The sequence below is a fragment of the Medicago sativa genome, chromosome 5 (genome assembly GCF_051527215.1).
Source record: "Medicago sativa cultivar Bolivia chromosome 5, Bolivia_mono, whole genome shotgun sequence".
In the NCBI taxonomy this organism is placed as follows: domain Eukaryota; kingdom Viridiplantae; phylum Streptophyta; class Magnoliopsida; order Fabales; family Fabaceae; genus Medicago; species Medicago sativa.
The window spans coordinates 4,604,040-4,624,179 of NC_140753.1; the positions used below are offsets into that span (position 1 = coordinate 4,604,040).

At 34.2% G+C, this 20,140-nt stretch overlaps 1 protein-coding gene and 2 pseudogenes across 2 annotated transcripts; all 3 read right to left on the minus strand.

Moving 5' to 3' along the window:
* Positions 1-2,840: 2,840 nt before the first annotated feature.
* LOC146919342 (subtilisin-like protease) lies at positions 2,841-5,861 on the minus strand. The gene has a single exon (XM_085712691.1). The coding sequence runs from the start codon at positions 5,322-5,324 to the stop codon at positions 3,078-3,080; it is 2,247 nt and encodes a 748-aa protein (XP_085568817.1). The 5' UTR covers positions 5,325-5,861; the 3' UTR covers positions 2,841-3,077.
* Positions 5,862-6,201: 340 nt separating this feature from the next.
* Positions 6,202-10,037, minus strand: LOC146919343 (subtilisin-like protease pseudogene; annotated as a pseudogene).
* A 6,163-nt stretch (positions 10,038-16,200) lies between these two features.
* On the minus strand, positions 16,201-18,745 carry LOC146919344 (subtilisin-like protease pseudogene; annotated as a pseudogene). Its single transcript, XR_015011467.1, has one exon. The product of XR_015011467.1 is annotated as a subtilisin-like protease pseudogene (transcript).
* Between the last annotated feature and the right edge of the window lie 1,395 nt (positions 18,746-20,140).

Consider the following 20,140-nt stretch of genomic DNA (forward strand, 5'->3'; position numbering starts at 1 on the left):
TATAAACACATTCATCTCCTAAATATCACAGAAACCCATACAATGTTTTTCCAGAAAAATCAATAGAAATAAAAACCCAAACAGATATCCTTTTGATCCAGTGGGTTGTGCGTGTATGAATATCCATTTGCAGTTTTAGGGTTTCGAATTTCCCCCTTCTTCATTCGAATATGGGTTTCGAATTGCTTTTGTCCATTTGTTTCTTAAAACTTCAGATCTGAATTTTTAAGTTGGGGTTTCATTTGATTTGTGGTGTTAATTGATTTGGGAGTTTAAATTTGATTTAGGGTTTTGTATTGAAGAAGAAGAAGAAAGAGTGTTTGGAATGGGTTGAGTTGAAACAAGAGAAAAAAATAGATGAAGAGGGAGATGAAGATGGTTAGTTTTTTTTGTTGAAGATGAAGAGGGTTTGTATCGAAAAAAAATAAGATGAAGAGGGGTCTGATGTTTTGTTTCTATTTTTTTATTTTTCTAATTTAATTATGTTTTTAAGTTTTTTTAATAAGTATAAAATAATTGTAAATCTAAGAAAAGCCACATGGAAATAAATTTAATAAAAATAAAAGAATTACACAGTCAGTTAGACAGGTCAGCAGATTCTGCTGACCTGATTCAACGAGAGACCAAAAGTGGAAGAATCTCAAATGATATGGACAGATTCTAATTATTTTTTTACAGGGACCAAAACCGAAATTCGCTCATATTACAGGGACGAAAATGGATATTTACCCTATATTTAATTACTTAAAAATGAAATATTAGTATTAAAAACAAAACATTCTACTTTAATTTGCAGTTTCAGTTGACAATACACTCCTAACTTTAATTGTTTTTACTTATATATAATAGCCCAAATTCAATTGGATAGTTCCAAATCAAGTAGGGAAGGTTACACTTATATTTGAATATACCATTTTTAATGTGGATTTTATGTGGGTTACCACGGTAGAATTAATCAAGGAAAAAATATCTATAAAAGTTCGGAATGTTATGCCTCTTTGGAAAAAATAAAGATTGCGATGTCAGAGCGCATACCTTCGATGTATAGTGACGCTACAGTATTAATCTTCAATACTTCTTATTTTTAAATATCTATAAACTCAAAAAAATGTGGTGACATGACCATTCTCCATTCAATTTTCTGTCGACGTTGGTCTATGGTATCTGAGTATAAAACCTATTACATTTTTTTAAAAGTCTCTTTAAATTTAGCTAATGTAGATAATGTATTTTTTTTTTCAATTGTTTTTTTTTTTGGTCAAGTAGCCTAGTGGTTAGAGCTCACACAACTAAATGTGGAGAATTGGGGTGTCCGGGGTTCAAACCCCGGCCCCTGCATATAACATGCAATATCCCTACCAACTGAACTAAGCTCACATAGAATTGTTTATTTTTTTTTTTCAATTGTTAATATATTGTTTTTAGTGTTGATATGTTTTCAAAAAAATATTTATTTATTGTAACATATATTATCACATAAGACCTGTACGGCTAGGCGGTCTAGTAGCATAGAGAACTTAAAGTTCCAATCTATCGTGAATTCAAACAAGACAAAGGAACAAATGACAATGGAAACCAAAACTAAACTACTCAAGCAAATAAACATTCAACCTTATGTGTAGAGTAAACAAACAATAAATCCAAAGATCGATAAATAGAGTAGAGGATAACACGAGATTGTTCACACTCTAGAAAATAATAGAGAAAACTTGAATCCTTTTCCTAATGATTCCTAACTACCCCATGTGTTTATAGTGTATTTCCCAACCCTAAAGATCACCACAAAGCTCTCAACACAAAAACTCTAATCCACTTTTGTGTTTCCTTTTTTTCTGGTGTGTTAAAATCTAATTTTTCAACTCTGTTTTTATAGGCAAAAATTGCATGATTCAAATAAATCTTCCTGAATTTTACTATGATTTGAATCTTAGCTAATGTTACTTGTGCAGGCCTTACACTGATACTCACCGCCAAAGGCGCATCAACTTCCACATTGTAAATTGTGTTGATAGGTCCATCATTTGTCAATATACTAGTATAAGATTGTGAAGTGGACTCCAACCATATAGGAAATGATGAGTAATTAAGGTGTGCCTGTGGTATGCTCTTTATATTAGAGCGTTTCACTTTCTGGTGCAAAATAACTTCAACTTGTATATCAGTATTATTCAAACCACACAAATAAGGAACATTATCATTTGGTTCAAAAAGCCTTACCTTGAAGATTAACCTCATATGCAGTTGTCATGATTGCCGATTTTATAGCAGAGAGAGACCAATCTGGATGCGAGTTTTATCAACAGCGCTGCAATTTCACTGAGATGAGGACAAGACATTGAGGTAGGTACCATTATTAATTGTTAAATCAACGTCTACAGTTTTGTTCGATTGCAATATCAATCAATATTATTCAATCATTACCTAACTACGATTTTCTTTATTGAGTGAGTAAATTAAGTACAGTGTTTGTGTAGACGAACTTTACTTCCTAGTATTACTCAGTGCGATTTGCCATAGTGCTTAATCTGATCAACCATAGTGCTTAAGTTTCTGGATCAGTTAATAGGCAATCAAATTATAAAGGAGGCAGTTGCCTGCTGATTTTGGTGGTTCGGAAGTGTTGATACTATATCAGCTATGTTGGGTTTGTGTGTAGGTTCACTTTTACTTGAAAAATTATTATTAATTAAAGTAGCATTAATAATCATTTTACAATTACAGTATCTCGGTAGAACTTTGAACTTTTTAAATTCAGGTCAAATGGTTGAACTCTTATCAGTGCAGCGACACACATGGACTTTTATTGGTATACCTATCTTGTCAATATTTCATTCAAAATCTCTAGTCAAAAACATTTATTGGCTTATATGTATATATATAAAAAAGATAACTTATTATAACAGTAAAGCTATTGCATTTCCAATAACAAATATAAAAACCAAGTGAATTACCAATAAACTTGTACAAAGGAACTTCTTAGTAAGTCAGTATCTCATGAATTTCCGCAACCAATATATTCCATTCCCTTCTTTATTTCTGGAGTATCATATTAATTTATCACCCTCTCCCTTTATGTATCACTTAAAAATGACAGATATTGGGATCCTAACAGCATGTTTATCAGACACCCAAGTGAGAGAGCCCTGAGCAAAAGTTTGATTCCTTCTGTTTTCCTTTATTTGTGGTATAAATTCAACAGAGAAACTAACCTTCTCATTTACCTCAGTGAATGTTATTTCACTTGGATTAACACTCATACCCAAAGCCAAAGGTACTTCAAGTTCAACTCTATATGTTGAATTTGCAAACCCAACATTAGTCAAGGTTCTGGTATAATACTGTGAATCTGACCCCAACAGAATAGAGAAAGAAGGATAATTCAGTTGAGCTTCTGGTATACTTTTCACATTAGAACACTTCACTTTCCACTGAACAATAACTTCAATCTCTTTATCAGAATAACCCAAACCACATAGATAAGGAACATAATCTTCTGGTTGAATATCATAAACAAGACCCGGATCATTTGCTTTAACAGGATTAACATGTCCTGCACCAGTAGCGAAAATATCAGCCGGCAAAAGCCTTTGATCCAATATAGGAATCCCGCCGAGGTTGAGAGTATTAGCAGTTGTCATGATTGCTGATTTTATAGCGGCTGGCGACCAATCAGGGTGAGAACTTTTGATCAATGCAGCAATACCACTTAGGTGAGGACAAGACATTGAAGTACCAGAAATAATGTCAAAAGCTGGAACTTTGTTGTCTACTGAAACAGCCCACGCAGCTAGAATGTTGACACCAGGACCAATGATGTCTGGTTTAAGAATTCCTGGACTTTCTTGGCTTGGTCCTCTTGAAGAAAAATAAACAACAGAAGGAGCTAAAGAATCACCAATTACCGTTCCTTTAAATATCAATGTTGCTGTTGGATTGTATGTTGAGTTTAGGTAAGATTTAATTGTTAAACCAGCTGCATAACTCACTTCAACTGCAGGTAAAACATGAGCAATAGCAAAAGTACTGAAACCAAGTGCTTCTGAGTTTGCAAGGATCATTGCTACACCACCTGAATTTATAACTTCTTGTCCTTTCACAATACTTGAGACATTTCCTACATCACACAGCACTACTTTTCCACTTAAATCAATGCTCTTTAAGGATCCTGGTAAACACAAGGACTGATTCTGTGCTTGGTTTCCATATCCAAATGAACCTGGATACACAAGTGGCAATAATTGTTGAGAAAAGTCTTTGGGTTGGAACAACGTTTCACCTTCATATTCTTCACCATTTCCTAGCTTTGCTGATGCTACAATTTTTCTATCAATTGTGCTGGCACCAACGGTAAGGATCCAAGGAGCTTCATTGGAGAGAGTGCTGTATCCAGGACCAGAGTTTGCAGCAGAGCAACTAACAAAAACACCATTTTGAGTAGCAGCAAAAGCACCAATTGCAATTGGGTCTTCAAAGAATGGAAGAGAACCTAAACCAAGTGAAAGGGATAGAACATCTACACCATCTTCAATAGCAATATCCATTGCAGCTAATATAGCACTTTCAGTGCATCCAATTTTGTCATTACACACTTTGTATATTGCTAAGTGAGCATTAGGTGCCATTCCTGCTGCTACACCTTTAGCATTACCAAAAACACTTGCATCTTCTATGAATCTTCCTGCAGCCTCGGCAGCGGTGTGTGTTCCATGGAAGAAGTTCTCAAATGGAGGCTCTTGAATTGCACTTTTGACCAAGTTTCTTGCACCTATGAGTTTATTGTTGCATACTTGCCCTCCAGTGAATTCACAATGGCCTTTCCATTTTGCAGGCGGCGGCGGCATTCCTTCGTCATTGAAAGATGGATGTAAAGGGAATATTCCCGTGTCTATGATACCAATTATGACACCTTTTCCAAGGTTATCATCGCTCCACAATCCTTGTCCTTGTTTCAGACCCAAGAATGTTGGAGTGTGAGTTGTATGTAATTCAAGGGTCCTTTCAGGTCTTGCTGACACAATTTCACCTTTCGCTTGAAGAGATCTGGCTTCTTCTGGTGTTAGCTTCACAGCAAATCCAGAGGCTACTTTGCGGTAAGAGAAAACCATTCTTTCTTTGTGAGGAAAAGTTTGTGGAAGGAATGAATGGTACCAACTATGCAAATCTTCTGATTGAAGAGAAGCAACATTTTCTGATTTTTTGACATGAACAATGTATGTCATTAAGTTCATTTGATCATGTTCTAGATTCTCCTCTGCAGCCAACATTGATATGCTGCATAACATGAAAATGAGGCTAACAAGCAATGTAAGCTCCATCTTCATCATGATTTGGAATTTGATGAAAAAAAGAGAAAGTTGCTTGTGATTTGCCTAGTGACATGCATGTGTATTTATAGAATGAATGTTTGTTTGATATCCAATTGGCCATATATTAATTGCTTATAACATTGGAAAACAAGGTAGTGCATTTTGCTGGCTTGGGACGGCTAATTAGTCTTCAATGAAGGGCAAATAGGAATGATAAGAAAAAAAGGAATGATAAAATATTTTTTTGGTAATTTGAATAATGCAAATATCTCATAGTAATGCCCGCTATATATTTGGTGTTAATTTGTATGGATTTGTTATGGTGCTAACTGTTAGTTAGTAACAGCTATGCTGTACATTGGTACATCTATTTTTCGGGACATATCTCCCTAACATTGCCATATGTTGTTTTTAGCTTGCAAAAGTTATCCACAAAAAGACAAGTTTTATGTTGTACGACAGAAATTCTAAAATATGATAAATTATTATTAATTAAAGTTATTAATGAATATTTTACAACCATTTCTAGGGGATTTGAACTTCTTGTATGTTTGCTTTCAATTTTGGAAGAGTCCATTGATTAGGAAGATTGTGTGAGAGAAATTTTTAAAATATATTTGGAAAGTTGCAATGGTTAAAAGAGACCTTTTAGAGAAAAAGTGTAATGTTTTACCATTGAAGCAATGTAACCATTCATGAATAAAATCTTTCAAAGGTTGTTTTCCTTCACCAAAGGACATAAGTTTCTCAATAAATTGATACACTTTGGAGGCAAAAAAAATATAGAGAAATTGAAAGAAAAAGAGATAGAACATCACACTCTTATGAGTCTAAATTCTGTCGAAAATTATACTAAATCATTCTTTTTCTCTCTCTAGTGCACGAGAGAAATTGACAGAACTTTATTATGTAAACTACCATTGTCAATACGCTTGATGTGAATGTGCAAGTCACACTAAGGATTCCATCGTATCCTGAAGGGGATAAATTAAATACTAATTTTGTAAGTTTTTGCCGTTTAAATTTAGTTCAGTTTATTTTCATATTCATATTAGTTCGAGTATTAAATTTAGTTCAGTTTATTTTCATATTCATATTCTAATTTTTATTAGATTTTTTTTTTCTTCTACTGTGACGGATTCTGAGGTCTGATCCAATTGAGACAGAGGAAGCTGTGCTTCTATTACCTCCTTTCTCAATCCCCAAATCAACTTGCTCATCTCAAATCTCCTAAATATTGTTATTTCACAAACCCATCTCTTAAAGATGCCATTTTTATTGTTTATCTTTTACTGAATTTTAGCACTGTTAGCTGTTACCCGGTTAAATTGCACTAGGTAGTTAGGTCTTGTTTGGATAAACACTTTAATTAAGAGATTATCATATAAGAATTTATCGATAAGTTATTTCTATTACAAAATGCAAACTAGAGTCAAACCATTTTCGTATAAGCTATAAATTGTTTTCATAAGCTAGCCTAAAGAGCTTATGAAAATAAGCTGAAAACAGCTTATGAATATCATAAGCTGTTTTCCATAAACTCTTTCAAACAGTCTCACAAGAGATAAACTCAAATAAGTCCATCGAAACAAGCCTAGTTGGTAGTTGAGCATCTAGCATTGGAGTTTCCTACTGCCAAGTTTATGGTGGTCTCATCAGACATGTATAACTCTTTAGCTTGTGAACAATTAGTTGTGTGAAATGGTAGATAACATTTTGCTGTTCTGTTCCTTGAATACACACTTTGATAGTTCTCTTTACTGTGGAGTTTGGACAAGTTTAGAATGCCATGATGGAATACTTTGTTATCATATCCAATCCAACATTTTTAACTGCTTCCATAGATACTTTAAATTTCTTTACATTTGCTTTGCACCTTGAAAATTCATCTCACAAAAGTTATGCTAGGCTTGAATGTTGATCGAGTTCTTTTACTGTCAAATAGTAGTTGCTCAAGAATAATGAGTTACGATTTATATCACTTTTGCCCCTCCTTTGGTTAGTCATATTGAAGATTTATAATGCACATTGTGTGTATAGTATTATGTAGTTTAGTAGTTTATATAGAAGCTTTAAATAAATTTAACATAGGAAATATGGAAGGCAGAGGAATAAAATCAAGAATGGATCCTCTCATATGTGAAATTTACACATGAGAGAGTAAAGTGTGATCTTTCATCTTATTAATAACACGACATACTATTTAGTCAAAAAAATAAAATAACATATCATACTATTGGCCAATGCCAAAAATTACTTGTACAAAGAAACATAGTAGTAACTAGTTAGTATCTCTTGAATTTCCCCAACCAATAATATATTTCATTCCCGTTATTTCTTGAACATAATATCATCACCCTCTCCCTTCATATATCACTTGAAAATGACTGATATTGGTATCCTAACAGCATGTTTATCAGACACCCAAGTGAGAGAGCCCTGAGCAAAAGTTTGATTCCTTCTGTTTTCCTTTATTTGTGGTATAAATTCAACAGAGAAACTAACCTTCTCATTTACCTCAGTGAATGTTATTTCACTTGGATTAACACTCATACCCAAAGCCAAAGGTACTTCAAGTTCAACTCTATATGTTGAATTTGCAAACCCAACATTAGTCAAGGTTCTGGTATAATACTGTGAATCTGACCCCAACAGAATAGAGAAAGAAGGATAATTCAGTTGAGCTTCTGGTATACTTTTCACATTAGAACACTTCACTTTCCACTGAACAATAACTTCAATCTCTTTATCAGTATAACCCAAACCACACAAATAAGGAACATAATCTTCAGGTTGAATATCATAAACAAGACCGGGATCATTTGCTTTAACAGGATTAACATGTCCTGCACCGGTAGCGAAAATATCAGCCGGCAAAAGCCTTTGATCCAGTATAGGGATCCCGCCGAGGTTGAGAGTATTTGCAGTTGTCATGATTGCTGATTTTATAGCGGCTGGTGACCAATCAGGGTGAGAATTTTTGATCAATGCAGCAATACCACTTAGGTGAGGACAAGACATTGAAGTGCCGGAAACAATGTTAAAAGCTGGAATTTTGTTGTCTACAGAAACACCCCATGCAGCTAGAATGTTAACACCTGGACCAATGATGTCTGGTTTAAGAATTCCTGGACTTTCTTGGCTTGGTCCTCTTGAAGAAAATGAAACAACAGAAGGAGCTAAAGAATCACCAATTACTGTTCCTTTGAATATCAATGTTGCTGTTGGATTGTAGGTTGAGTTTATGTATTCTTTGATTGTTAAACCAGCTTTGTAACTCACTTCAACCGCAGGTAGAACATTTACAGAAGCAAAAGTGTTGAAACCAAGTGTTTCTGAATTTGCAAGGATCATAGCAACACCACCTGAATTTAGAACTTCTTGTCCTTTCACAGTGCTTGGAACACGTCCTCCGACATCACACAACACTACTTTTCCACTTAGATCGATGTTCTTTAAGGATCCTGGAAGACACAAAGACTGATTCTGTGTCTGGTTTCCAAATCCAAATGAGCCTGCATACACAAGTGGTAATAATTGTTCAGAAAAATCTTTGGGTTGGAATAATGTTTCACCTTCATATTCATTTCCATTTCCTAGCTTTGCTGATGCTACAATTTTTCTATCAATTGTGCTTGCACCAACAGTGAGGATCCAAGGAGCTTCGTTGGAGAGAGTGCTGTATCCAGGACCAGAGTTTGCAGCAGAGCAACTAACAAAAACACCATTTTGAGTAGCAGCAAAAGCACCAATTGCAATTGGGTCTTCAAAGAATGGAAGAGAACCTAAACCAAGTGAAAGTGAAAGAACATCTACACCATCTTCAATAGCTATATCTATTGCCGCTAAGACAGAACTTTCAAAGCATCGAATGTTATCATCACAAACTTTGTACATTGCTATGTGAGCATTAGGTGCCATACCAGCTGCTACACCTTTAGCATTACCAAAAAGACTTGCATCTTCTACGAATCTTCCTGCAGCCTCTGCAGCAGTGTGAGTTCCGTGGAAGATATTCTCAAACGGAGGCTCTTGAATTGCATTTTTGACCATGTTTCTTGCACCTATGAGCTTATTGTTGCATACTTGCCCTCCGGTGAATTCACAATGGCCTTTCCATTTTGCAGGTGGCGGCGGCATTCCTTCGTCATTGAAAGATGGATGTAAAGGGAATATTCCCGAGTCTATGATACCAATTATGACGCCTTTTCCAAGGTTATCGTCGCTCCACAATCCTTGTCCTTGTTTCAGACCCAAGAATGTTGGAGTGTGAGTTGTATGTAATTCAAGGGTCCTTTCAGGTCTTGCTGACACAATTTCACCTTTCGCTTGAAGAGATTTGGCTTCTTCTGGTGTTAGCTTCACAGCAAATCCAGAGGCTACTTTGCGGTACGAGAAAACCATTCTTTCTTTGTGAGGAAAAGTTTGTGGAAGGAATGAATGGTACCAACTATGCAAATCTTCTGATTGAAGAGAAGCAACATTTTCTGATTTTTTGACATGAACAATGTATGTCATTAAGTTCATTTGATCATGTTCTAGATTCTCCTCTGCCGCCAACATTGATATGCTGCATACCATGAAAATGAGGCTAACAAGCAATGTAAGCTCCATCTTCATCATGATTTGGAATTTGATGAAAAAAAGAGAAAGTTGCTTGTGATTTGCCTAGTGACATGCATATGTATATATAGGTAGATAGGTAGATGTATACCATAGAAAACAGTATTATATTAAATTGGCCATAGTTTTTATTTTAATTACTTACAACATAGGAAAACAAGGAAATGCTTTGTGCTGGCTTGGGACGGCTAATTCATCTTCAATGAAGGTTAAATAGGAATGATAAAAGATTTTTTTTTTGGCAATTTGATAAAGCAAATCTCATAGTAATGCCCGCTAAATATTTTGTGTTAATATGTATGGATTTGGTCTGATGCCAACTGCGAGTAACAGCTATACAGTAAATAATACATTGGTACATATATTTTTCTGGACATATCTCCCTAACATTGACATGTTGTTTTTGCTTGGAAAGGTTATTAACAAAAGGACAAAGTTTTATATTGTATTAGAGAAATTCTAAAATTTGATAAGTTAATATTAATGAATGGTTTCAATGTTGGGGATTTGAACTTTTTAGGGGATTTGAACTTTGTGTGTGTTTGGTTTCAATTTTAGAGCGGTCAAAATTGATTTCTAAAGGCTGCGAAATTGATTTTATCATGTTTGAAAGATTTAAAGGAGAATTGATTTTGCTTGTAGAATTGATTTTACTCGAAGTTATAATTTGTAACTATTTGTAACTTTTGACTTCTAGAACTTATTTTAACTTTAAATTTATCGTTAAATCCACTTTCATATGAATCATTTTACATTTTGTTCTCTTTTATTCAAAAGGCTAAATTGCACTTTTGGTCCCTTAACTATTTAGGTAGTATCTCTTTGGTCCCTTAATTAAAATTCGATTTATTTTGGTCCCTTAACTTCTCTCGGTTACACATTTTGGTCTTTTCCGTTAGTTTTAATTCAAAAATGTTAGGTTTCCTTCATCATCTTCTCCTCTTTTTCATCTTCATATCATCTCCATCAACCTTCAACAACAAGAATCCTTGAAAAATTCCAGAAGAAAATGAAGAAAACCTAACGTTTTTGAATTAAAACTAACAGAAAGGACGAAAATGTGTAACGGAAAGAAGTTAAGGGACCAAAATAAATCGAATTTTAATTAAGGGATCAAAGCGATACTACCTAAATAGTTAAGGGACCAAAAATGCAATTTAGCCTATGCAAAATCAATTCATTCACAATCATCAATGTCACTGTATAACCAAACACACACTCAATGTTTAAAGTTACGGTATCAAACTCTAATCGGTGAATATTAACACCTCAGAGACATTAATAGTTTATTCTTTTCAGAATTGACTTTGTCTGTATAGACATTTTTTTAATATCAATCTTTATATCTTATTTGAATTTTGACGTAAACATTAAACATTAATCACTATATTACACGAATCAATTTCAAGATAAACTAATTTCTTTAATGTCCATTTAAGTCTTTATGTGTAGCTTATATATTAGAGTGACTAAAATTGAATATTCTACATATTAAAGAGTTCAATTTCAATACAAACAAATATGCTAGTGATTAAAATAAAATAACAAGAATTAATAGGAAAATTTGGTATACTTTTAAGGACTAGAAATAAAAAAAAATAAAAAAATTCCCACAAGTCCTAGGTCAAGGTAAAAATATTGAAATTAATAGCTCGGACGTCCTGACTGGCTTCGAACCCCTACGCCTCTAATTGTATATGTGATTTTTTAATGAATATTTTCATTTCGTCTTTTTACCAAAACTAGAAATAATTTTTTTTACAACAATACTTGTTTATCCGGACCGGATACTTAAAAAAAAAAAATTTATACAGGCTGCATATAGAGTTTTAAAAAAAAAATCTTATTTTATATGTTATTTTACGATATCCAATCAAAAATTAAATTTTACTTTCTTATAGCTATGCACCAAATTATTTATTTCTCTCTCAACTCTTACGTTTTCCTTTCACACACAATTAATGTAGAGTAATTTTATAAAGTTATTTTTATAAAAGTCAACAAACTTAGCTATATATTTTTTAATTTGTGTCTTTTTTTAAAGTGACTTACATTAATGTAGTGCAAATTGTTTATTAAATTAAAGGTAAAATTGAGTGATTAGAACTCAATTAAAATTGATGTTCTTAGTACTCTACTAGAGCGTATGAGAGGGAGAAAGAAGAGACTTCATCGTTTTTTTTATTCCCCTTAGTGATCACCATTTCTCTATTTATACACAATCCAAGTTTCCTTGATTTTAGGATTACTGACCACATGTTCATTTGCCTCAACCAATAATGTTATGCAAAGTGTATTCTCTCGTATGCTATTTTGAATCATAACACATTCATAACTCTTAGAACCGCGGCACAAAAACCACGTCGATGTGGAAGTTACACTTTGAAGCTTGTGAAAATCACCCAGAATTGTAAGATGTGGGTAACACTTGGATGACATTATAGTTGGTGACATTAGTGACATTGGCCAACCACAATGTCACAAGTGTACAAAAAAACAAAAAAACATTGTGAAAGAGATAGAAGAAAGTCACTTGTGACATTGTGGTCGGTCAATGTCGCCTAAGTACTATGCGAAAAAATGAGGTGGTGGTGAAAAAACGTTCAGCCAAACACATGCTTAGTTTTTGTTAATAGTGGACATAGTCTCAGTTTGTCACTGCAAAATCCTCGAAGAAAACTTCTAATATAAACAAGACGAGCATGCAAGCAAATTCAAAAATATTGAGTACTATAATTGAAGTAATTGTGGCTACAATAAGCCTCTTTCTTCTTTTCTTTCTTTCCTTGTCCCATTCTTTCTTCATATAATTTCCTCATCCAGCCAAGCCACCTACCGTCAAAAAGGACTTGTGGTAGATGGAAGAGTGAAATATCAAAACACAACTAAACCAAAAGCAAGAAGTTTCATAATGCAGTTTCATAATGCTCAAAAGGGAACGCAGCCATATCCTACTATGACCGGAGAAATAAATTAGCTTCAACAATGATGTGCCATGAATAAGAGCATGTACCACATGCAACACAGTGAATGTATATTAAAATAAACTAGATTCTATAGCAGCGTCATTTTCAATAAGAAGAATAAAAATAAATTAAAACGATTCTTGCTCAACAAATCAGTGTAGACATGCACAAACGAGTTAAACTATTCTCTTCCACCCTCAAGTACGGCACACCATGTTTTGAAGTAATGTCTGTTTTGAGTGTAAGATCATACAGTTTTGTCCTTTATAAAAGGCATCTCATTGAGTTGAGGAGTGTGGTTGTTGTATATAAAAGCAAAAAAAAAAAAAAAAATCATTCATAGAAAATAATCATATAAAATCAATCATAGAAAATAATCACACAACATGCAAGAATTAACAGAAATTCAAATAAATCGTCGAAGAGGAACATACTTTCAATGAAACAAAACCAAGCTTTCAACATAAGGTTTGATATAGCTCCACCCGCTTTTAGCATTGGTAATTCTAGCTCTCTCTACACTATCATCTCTCAAATTATGGATTATTAGGTTTTCACGACCGTTTGCTAACAACAGTGCATCACAATTTTTAGAAAGGTGCAATGGCAACCAACGAAAATTTGCCATAATTTGAAGATTAATCTTAAATAATTGAGTCCATGAGTCTTCAACTCCATAATCCGTCATTTTCCATATAACTAATTGGGTTTTCTTGACAACATGGGAAAAACAGAGGCAATCCATCAAAACATATAGAGATGGCTCAAAACATGGCACTTCATCAAAACCTTTAGGGAGAAGCAACTCTTTGTATGTCTCTTTACTCAGATCAAGTGAAATAATCACATATTGCTTAACATGAATATATTCGTGCAATCATAACGGTAGTACTTGTGACGAGTTGCCAACCAATTAACATTACCACTCAAATGCACACTCGCATTTAGCCGATGATACATAGGAAATCATTGAATACTTTTCCAAACATTATCGCGGAAACTTAAAACTCTTGCCTCTGGTTCTAAGGCCACTGCCTTATAAGTATCCATTGAATTATCATAACCAAATGCCAGCCGGTAAGGTATGACGGGATTATGGCAATGCCCTAATTTATCCGATATGGTCCTTGTAGCTGGGTTCCAGAAACGAAGCCACGACTCTCCATAGTTATAAGAATAACCAAACAAACATATTAATCCGTTACAGGAACCAATAACCGATTTACAATCTTTATCCTTCAAATGATAGTAAGGATCTTTGGTAAGGGCGATGGACTTTGACGGACTCTCCAGCAAACGACTCAAGGAGATTGGTACAACACTGCTATACTCTGTAGGTCGTGTATTTTGAGAATGCGAGTGGTTATATCACTTCTTTGCCATTTAATAAGGATAACTAGGCATATCGCATGGGTTTTTTTGTTTTTTTGTTTTTTTGGGAGGTTTTTTTATGTTGGGTTTCTTTGCATTGCATGATTCTGATTTTTATAAGCTTATTTACTTCTGTGACAGATTCTGAGGTCTGATCCAATTGAGACTGAGGAAGCTGTGCTTCTATTACCTCCATTCTCAAATCACCTAAATATCAAGCGTTTCCCTTACAAACCCATCTCTTAAAAATGCCTTTTTTTTTTGTACTGAATTTTAGCATTATTGTTGTTAACAATTGAATGTTTTGTTTATTTTCCTGGTTAAATTGCACTAGGACGTGGTTAGGTCTTGTTTGGATAAACAGTTTAATTAAGAGATTATCATATAAGTGTTTATCTATAAGCTATTTCTATTACAAAAGACAAAATAGAATCAAACCATTTTCATATAAGCTATAAGCTGTTTTCATAAGCTATCCTAAAGCGCTTATGAAAATAAGCTATCATAAGCTGTTTCCATAAACTCTTTCAAACAGTCTCACAAGAGATAAACTCAAATAAGTCAATCGAAACAAGCCTAGTTGGTAGTTGAGCATCTAGCATGGAGTTTCCTGTCGCAAAGTTTAGGGTGGTCTCATCAGACATGTATAACTCTTTAGCTTGTGAACAATTAGTTTTGTGAAATGGTAGATAACATTTTGCTGTTCTGTTCCTGGAATACACACTGTGATAGTTTAGTTCTCTTTACTGTGGAGTTTGGACAAGTTTACTAGTTTAGAATGCCATGATGGAATACTTTGTTATCATATCCAATCCAACATTTTTAACTGCTTACATAGATACTTTAAATTTCTGTACATTTGCTTTGCACCTTGAAAGTTCATCTCGCAAAAGTTATGCTAGGCTTGAATGTTGAACGAGTTCTTTTATTGTCAAATAGTAGTTGCTCAAGAATAATGAGTTATGATGTATAGCACTTTAGCTCCTCCTTTGGTTATTCAGATTGAAAATTTAGAATGCACATTGTGTGTATAGAATTATGTAGTTTATCTACCGCTACTTTTGGGACATGACATCGCAACAATCGAAACTCTTTTACACTTCAAAGAGGCCGTGGTACTGTTTTTTTTTTTGTGCTCATGTAGGATGTTTCACAGTGATCTGTCATCTGTGGAAGTTGTTTCAATGTGTGCCTTTAGGCTATCCAATTTTAACATTCTCTTCAACTGCAATTATCAATGTTTTGATGACTGTGTAAAGTAATGTTAGCCTTAGGTTTGAAGCTTCATTGATTGAACATGTACCTAAAAAATTAGAGAGTAAAGTGTAATCTTTCATCCTACACGCCATCTAAATTTCTCATGTCTCTCTCTTTCTCTCTAATGGTGAGAGATCACACTTTATCCTCTCATGTGTAGATTACACATGAGAGGATCCATTCCCAATAAAATCATCTTCGGAAGGAAGAATGTTAGAAGTGTATAACATCATTGAATTTGCAAAGATGTTAAGTTGTTCTTTGATTCGTCTTAAGGATGCAGGAAGGATTAGAGCAGTGGGAGTGGATCATAATTTTGGAGAAGGGTTGAAGGGAGGACAATACAATAGAGAGTGTGAAGATTATAGTTTATGTTTGAACGTCTGCATAACCAACAAGCAGTTAAGTTGCCACGTCTCTGTTGGCATGTAGGCGCGAAAATAGTTCATATCCGACTTTTGTTAAATAGGTCAGGCAGTTTTGAAACAAAATTTAGAGCTTGAGTCTGGCATGTTACTTGACTTGGTGTATGTTTGAACGAATGGCGAGTTTAACAAAATTATTGTGACTCACGTTGATTCTATCCTTCTCACCGCAATTATGCAATTAGGGTATTTTAAGGTTTGAAATGACTTTTTTTATATATATGTTTGTCATACAACTCTAATCGTTCAAAGGATAATAACATGACATACTATTTAGTCAAAAAAATAAAATAACATGACCTACTATTGGCCAATGCCAAAAATTATAAAATTACTTGTATAAAGAAACATGGTAGTAACTGGTTAGTATCTCTTGAATTTGCCCAACCAATATTTTCCATTCCCTTTATTTCTTGAACATAATATCATCACCTTCTCCTTTCATATATCACTTGAAAATGACAGATATTGGTATTCTAACAGCATGTTTATCAGAAACCCAAGTGAGAGAACCCTGAGCATAAGTATTGTTCCCTCTACTTTCCTTAGTTTTTGGTATAAAATCGACCGAATAACTAACTTTCTCATTGACCTCGCTAAATGTTATTTCACTAGGATTAACACTCATACCCAAAGCCAAAGGTACTTCAAGTTCAACTCTATAGGTAGAATTTGCAAACCCAACATTAGTCAAAGTTCTGGTATAAAACTGTGAATCTGACCCCAACAGAATAGAAAAGGAAGGATAGTTCAGTTGTGCTTCTGGTATACTTTTCACATTAGAGCACTTCACTTTCCACTGAACAATAACTTCAATCTCTTTATCAGAATAACCCAAACCACACAGATAAGGAACATAATCTTCTGGTTGAATATCATAAACAAGACCAGGATCATTTGCTCTCACAGGATTAACATGTCCTGCACCAGTAGCAAAAACATCAGCACGTAAAAGCCTTTGATCCAATATAGGAATCCCACCAAGGTTGAGAGTATTAGCAGTTGTCATGATTGCTGATTTTATCGCAGCTGGCGACCAATCAGGATGAGAACTTTTGATCAATGCAGCAATGCCACTGAGATGAGGACAAGACATTGAAGTGCCAGAAACAATGGAAAAAGGTGGAATTTTGTTGTCAATTGAAACAGGCCAAGCAGCTAGAATGTTCATACCTGGTCCAAGGATGTCTGGTTTTAAGATTCCAGGACTTTGTTTGCTTGGACCTCTTGAAGAAAATGAAACAACGGAAGGAGCAAGTGAATCACCAATTACTGTTCCTTTGAATGTTAATGTTGCTGTTGGGTTGTTGGTTGAGTTTATGTAATCTTTGATTGTTAAACCAGCTGCATAACTCACTTCAACAGCTGGTAGAACATGAGCAACAACAAAAGTGCTGAAATTAAATGTTTCTGAGTTTGCAACGATCATTGCTACACCATTTGCATTTAGAACTTCTTGTCCTTTCTCAATAGTTGAATCACCTCCATCTATATTATCACACAACACCACTTTTCCACTTAGATCAATGTTCTTTAAGGATCCTGGAAGACACGAAGACTGATTTTGTGTCTTTTTTCCTAATGAACCTGCATACACAAGTGGCAATAATTGTTGAGAAAAGTTCTTAGGTTGGAATAATGTTTCACCTTCGTATTCCTCTCCGTTTCCCAGCTTCGCTGATGCTACTATTTTTCTATCAATTGTGCTGGCACCAACGGTAAGGATCCAAGGAGCTTCATTGGAGAGAGTGCTGTATCCAGGACCAGAGTTTGCAGCAGAGCAACTAACAAAAACACCATTTTGAGTAGCAGCAAAGGCACCAATTGCAATTGGGTCGTCAAAGAATGGACGAGAACCTAAACCACCTGAAATTGAAATAACATCTACACCATCTTCAATAGCTATATCCATTCCAGCTAAGAGAGAACTTTCAGCGCATTGCTTGCTATCCTCACAGGCTTTGTACATTGCTATGTGAGCATTAGGTGCCATACCTGCTGCTACACCTTTAGCATTTCCAAAAACACTTGCATCTTCTACGAATCTTCCAGCAGCCTCGGCAGCCGTGTGTGTTCCATGAAAGAAATTTTCAAATGGAGGTTCTTGAATCGTGTTTTTGCCTAAATTTCTTGCACCAATGAGCTTATTGTTGCATATTTTCCGTCCATTGAATTCACAATGGCCTTTCCATTTTGCAGGTGGCGGCGGCATTCCTTTGTCGTTGAATGATGGATGATCAGGGTATATTCCTGAGTCTATGACTCCAATTATGACACCTTTTCCAAGGTTATCATCATTCCACAACCCTTGTCCTTGTTTCAGACCCAAGAAAGTTGGTGTGTGAGTTGTGTGTAATGAAAGTATCCTTTCAGGTCTTGCTGACACAATTTCATCATTCTCTTGAAGAGATTTGGCTTCATCTGGTGTCAGCTTCACTGCAAATCCAGAGGCTACATGGCGGTAAGAGAAAACCATTCTGTCTTTGTGAGGAAAATTTTGTGGAAGAAATGAATGGTACCAGCTATGCAAATCTTCTGATTGAAAGGAAGCAACATTTTCTGATTTTTTGACATGAACAATGTATGTCATTAAGTTATGATCATGATCTTGATTCTCCTCTGCAGCAAATATTGATGTAATTTGGTTGAAGCTGCAGAGAATGAAAATGAGAGTAAAAAGCAATGACAGCTGCATAGTGTAGTTGGTTTTCATCATGATTTGGGATTTGATAAAGATAAAGAAAGAATTGCTTGTGATTTTCCTACTATCATGCATGTGTATATATAGATAGATAGATATATCATATATGGCCATAGAAAACAAAATGGCAATTTGGTCATAGTTTTATTTTAATTACTTACTAGTTACTACTCCCTCCGTCCCGGAATATCTGACTCATTTACTAAAAAAAAGTGTCCCAAAATAACTGAGTCATTTCAATTTTCAATACAACTTTCATCATTCCCAATACAATATAACTCTAATTAATACTACTTTCATCATTCCCAATTCAATATATTCCACTTTCCCCTTTATTTATACATTTTTCTTAATCTGTGTGAAAAATCAAACTGGTTCAGATATACCGGGACGGAGGGAGTACTTAGGAAAACAAGGAAAAGCAGTGTCCTGACTTGGGACAGCTCTAATTCCTTTTCAATAAAGGGTATATGTATGATATAAGATTTTTTTGGTAATTTGAATAAAGCAACTGTCATAGTAATTCCCCTACATATTTGATGTGAATTTGTATGGATTTGGTCCGGTGCTAACTGCTAATAGCTATGTTGCACATGGTACATCTATTTTTCTGGACATATCTCTTAACATTGCTATATGTTGTTTTTAGCTTGGAAAAGTTATAAACAAAAAAAAAACAAATTTTATATTGTATTAAAGAAATTCTATATAATATTATTTACGAGTAGTATAAATAGGGGAAATCTCTTCATGGTACAATGAAGATTTTAAAAAACAAAATTGAGAAAGGAATAAATTATTAATAGTGTTGTTATGGAATATTTGACAACAGTTTTTAGGGAATTAAACTTGGCCCCTTATATTATCAAACTCTAATAGATTACACCTCATGGACTAACATTTATTCGTTTTAGAAGAGTGTTAAGAATACTCTCTTTTTAATATTTACTTTATTATTGAGTGAAATCAATGTAAGTCTTATTTTTGAGGTCATACATAAAGTGATGAAACTCATGGATTTCATCAAAAAATTGAGAGTTTAAAAGTTTAAACTTATTAATGTGTGCAAATTTGCACATGATAGAAAAATTCTTCCCATAATTATACATCTAACTATTTTTTTCCCGACTATTTATTATTTTTCAAGAATTGCACTCGATTTTCTCGAACATTCGTCTTTTGCCAGTGTTTATTTCCATTTTAGTCCAATAATTTGATTAAGTTTATCTTTTACACAATTAATGAAGGGTTACTTTATAAAGTAAGTCATACCATACAATCAACAAAATTAGCTGGTTTGTGTCTTTTTTAAGTGTAATACATAATGTGTACTTTCTTTTTTTTGAAGGAGTGTAATTTTTTTTACTAATATATTATGTGTTTTTTTTTAGGGAATATATTATGTGTTTTAATGTGTCGTAAAATTCTTTTAAAAAATTCTTATGCACTTCAGATGCACATTAAGTGGTGAATTATTTTCATTAGTGTTGT